This window comes from Oratosquilla oratoria, chromosome 18, assembly GCF_046742065.1.
Source record: "Oratosquilla oratoria isolate Oo_2021 chromosome 18, ASM4674206v1, whole genome shotgun sequence".
NCBI classification, from domain to species: Eukaryota; Metazoa; Arthropoda; class Malacostraca; order Stomatopoda; family Squillidae; genus Oratosquilla; species Oratosquilla oratoria.
In genome coordinates this window covers 40,933,796-40,938,087 of record NC_134794.1, presented here as the reverse complement: position 1 = coordinate 40,938,087, position 4,292 = coordinate 40,933,796, and the positions used below count along the sequence as shown (strand labels likewise).

At 35.9% G+C, this 4,292-nt stretch overlaps 1 protein-coding gene across 1 annotated transcript in view; it reads left to right on the top strand.

Annotated features, from left to right (window-relative positions):
* Positions 1 to 220: 220 nt before the first annotated feature.
* LOC143035166 (uncharacterized) overlaps positions 221 to 4,292 on the top strand; it is a 35,422-nt gene continuing 31,350 nt past the window's right edge. The window contains exon 1 of the mRNA XM_076201809.1: positions 221 to 645. Within this exon, the coding sequence (XP_076057924.1) occupies positions 579 to 645 (67 nt within the window). The 5' untranslated portion in view covers positions 221 to 578. The remainder of the gene's footprint in view (positions 646 to 4,292) is intronic.

Below are 4,292 nucleotides of genomic sequence, written 5' to 3'. Positions count from 1 at the left end.
TATAACGATGAAGCAACAAGCATGACTGACGATATACCTCGCAGACGTCTTCTTATCACACCCCATAACCTGGGGGATCGATAAGAGCGACAAGGCCGATAACCAGGTATTCGATAAGGAGTGAAAGTCTCGAGTTTATTTTATTTTTCGGAGTCAAGGAAAAGACGACTTCACCTTTGGGACGACAGTGGGGGATAGTTTGTTTTGATTAATTACTAGTATTGATTGCTAGTATTAGTTACAAGGATTTCGGTGAAGTCCTAGATGGGGAATAGTACTCGTTAGCGATCTAATTATCTAAATTGGAGAGATTCTAGAACGTAGTTAAGGTGAGCTTGTGGTTACCTATGAATGAAAAGGATGATCAGGTTTGGTGATAGGGCGGAGTTTGGGATTGTAGTTTTGAGTTGAATTTAAAGTGGGACAGACGTTCTTAGGAGCGGAGAAGAACGAAGAATAATAAATAAAAAACACACACACATACACACACACACACGCACATACACACGTACACATATGTAAGGAAATGTGGGGCTGACTACTGTTCCGAGTCATCATCACTACACCAGCAAGTCAACATGACCCGAATGCTGTCGTCTCTGAGTGTCGTCGTTTTGTTGAGTCTAGTCATTGTCTGGGTGGAAGGTAAGTTGAGAAATTGCCTGATTTGGCACTTCAGCCAATCTTTATTCTTTTATTTATTTTTGTGGCTTTGACTAGTGTATTCACATTTGCTTAGTTAAACTAAGTTAATTTCTAAACCACCGTTGGCACCAGTTTACACTGGATTAACGCTGTTTATATCGGGTGATAATAATGTATCACTATTTACATCATAACATCAAATAAATCTATCATACAGGTACCCCGCTCTGTTGGGCAACATATGTATATATATAATATATATATATATATATATATATATATATATGCATACACTGAATGGTTCCCAGTGAATAGATTAACATCTTTTCAACCACAATTCACTTTCAATTCCATGCCATTGCACTCGAGACTGAGAAGCTCGGTGGAGGTACATATTGGAAATTGAAATGTAGCCGAGCCGAGGACTCAAACTCAGCTCGGACATGACAAAGTATCCTTGACTAAACTCATTACGCTATCAAGAGAGCTCTTTTGATAGCATAATGAGTTTAGTCAAGGACACTTTCACACACACACACACACACACACACACACACACACACACACACACACACACACAACAGCTTTCCTCACAGAGTAATAGACAGTTGGAACAAGTTAGATGAGAAAGTGGTCTGTGCAAAAACAATACATGAATTTAAAAATAGTTTAGGTAAATTGAGATATGAAGACGGGACACCACGAGCATAGCTCCCCTTCCCGTAAAATACAACTAGGTACAACTAGGTAAATATACACACACACACACTCACACACACTTTCGTCGGATGGACGGCGAGAATTGGAATTCCGAAGGAGGAAGATCTACGTGGATCTCAACGTCAAGGAAGTACCTTATTGTATTTATAGGGAAGGGGAAAGCTCGTGGAGTAGTGGGAAAGTGATAAAAAAGGAGAAGGGGAGGGATTATTGAGGGAAATGGAAGGAAATGAGGAAGAGGGGGACATATTCCAGGAGGCCAGGCGTCTTGTAAACAAAAGACAGACCGATGATGACGATTTCGGTGATGACGGGATCAACAAAAATGTAAAGATTAGAAATATAGATAAGAGCAGCACAGTACAAGGTGATGATAATAGTTTCCAGGGATTTAAAGAGGGTGGGGGGGGGGATATCAACCTCCCCCGATTAGCAAGACTAGAGGAAAAACTTGATAAAATTACCGAGCATTGGGAAAATAGGTTCGGTAACGTAGCCAAGATTGCGCAGAGAGTTGAAAGATTGGAAGAACTAGAGAAGGCGGACAAAAACTTAACTTTAGAAATAGAAGAATTAAAAAGACAGTTAAAAGAACTTAAAGAAGAGAATGAGGAATTAAAGAGGAATAATAAAGACAATAAAGAGGCCATAGCAAAGGAAGCACAGGGCTGGAAAAAAATCCAAGAAAACAGTAAAGTTGCATTTACTGACATAATTAAGCAACAAATGAAAGAACAAACTGAAGACTCAGTTATTAAAGTGATGAGACAGAAGGAGAATATAGTAAGAGACTTAGCAGACAAAAATAAATGTATAATTATATTAGGAATGGAAGAGAAATTTAACCAAAATAGAACCACAAGAATTAAAGAGGAAAAAGAAAAAGTAAATAGTTTACTAGAATTAGTTCAGGAAGATGAACCTGAAATTCATGAAACAAATTGAAGAGATGTTTAGACTCGGAAAATATAGTACAGATAAGACCAGACCAATTAAGATTAAATTCAGGTCACAAACAACAGCAGAGAATATCTTAGCAAAAACAGGGAAACTAGCAGCAAGTGAACAATATAAAAAGAGAAATGATTGAAGAGGAAAGAGAGGAAGAAAAAAATGAAAAGGCAAGAAGCTAAAAAAAAAAAAAAAAACGAGAACAGAACGGAGTCAGAAAAAGAAGAATTCTATTGGAGAGTAGTGAATATGAAAGTGAGGAAATGGACCATAACAGAGAAAAAAGAAAAGAAAAAAGAAACAGAAAATACAATGGAAATAACAAAAATTTAAGTGTCCTACACAAATATAGATGGATTGATAACAGGACTGAATGAACTGAACGGGTATCTGAAGGAAAAAGAACCGGACATAATGGGAATTGTAGAGACAAAATTAAAAGGTCCACTACCACCCAACAGCATAGGACACAATGCATATAATTATTGGATTAGAAACAGAGAGATAAAACAAGGGGGTGGAGTTATGTTCCTGACTAAGAAGGATATAAACGTGAAGAGTGTCACGTATGGAAAGAATAGAGTAGAGATGATTATGATAGAAGTAGAAAACAGAGATAAGAAGAGCAGAAATTTTGTGCTAAACTACGTACCCCCAAAAACAGCCTCGCGGGAAGAGAGTGAACATAAAAGTATGTTAGAAGACACAAGAATAACATTAAACAAGATAATGGAAGATGGAGGAAGAATAGTTATGATGGGCGACTTTAATTGCAAAGAAGTCTGCTGGGAAGAGATGACAGTAAAGGGTGGAGAAGACTCATGGGGAAATGTTCTACTTGAGATGATTATTGACCACACAATGACACAATGGATTCAAGAGAACACTAGGTATAGAAATGAAGAAGAACCATCGAGACTAGACCTAATAATCACATCAGAACCTGAAATAGTGGAAAAGATAGAATACCAGGCACCAATAAGTAAAAGTGACCACATATTGATAGAACTAAAACTAAATGAGGAAAAATACATGAAAAGAAATGAACAATATAGAAAAGGAAGATTGATGTATGAAAAAAACAAATTTTGATAAAATAAGAGAATTCTTTCAAAATGAAAACTGGGAAAGAATACACAAAGAAGATACAACAGTAGAAGAGAAATGGAATATTTTGACAAAAATTTATAAAAAAAAAAAAAGGAGTGGAAAAGTATGTCCCAAGACAAAAACAAGAAAAAGAATATGTAAAGTGCTGGTACAACAAAAGTTGTAAGGAGTTAAAAGACAAAAGAGATAAAGCTTGGACCAAATGGAAGAAAAACAAAAGACCTGAAAAATGGAAAATATATACTAGTTATAGAAATGAATATGTACAAGTGTGCAGAGACGAAAAAAAAATGAAAAAGATGTCATAGAAAAATGTAAAGATCAACCAAAACTATTTTAGATTTGTAAACAACAAACTGAAAACAAAAAAGAATTAGAGAAATTACGACAAGGAGGAGTTGAATACACAGAGGAAATAGAAATGGCAGAAATTATGAACAAGCATTTTAAATCGGTGTTTACAAGGGAGAACATACAACCTGGAGAGATCGAATGGGAAGAGAAAGTCCCCCCTATGAAAGAAATAGAAGTAACAAAGAACGAAATAATGAAACACTTGAGTAATCTTGATGTTAGAAAATCGCATGGACCAGATGAAATAGCAAAATGGATTTTGAAAGAATGCATGGATGAACTGGCAGACAAAATACAAAGCATAATAAACAGTTCCTTGCAAGAAGGAAAAGTTCCAAAAGATTGGAAAAAGGCAAATATAGTACCTATATACAAAGGAGGAAATAAAGAGGACCCTACAAACTATAGACCAGTCTCTCTAACAAGTACATTAGCAAAAATCTGTGAAAGAATTATCCAAAGTAGATGGGTAAAGCATTTAGAAAAAACAACGTAGTAAATCCAAGGTAGTT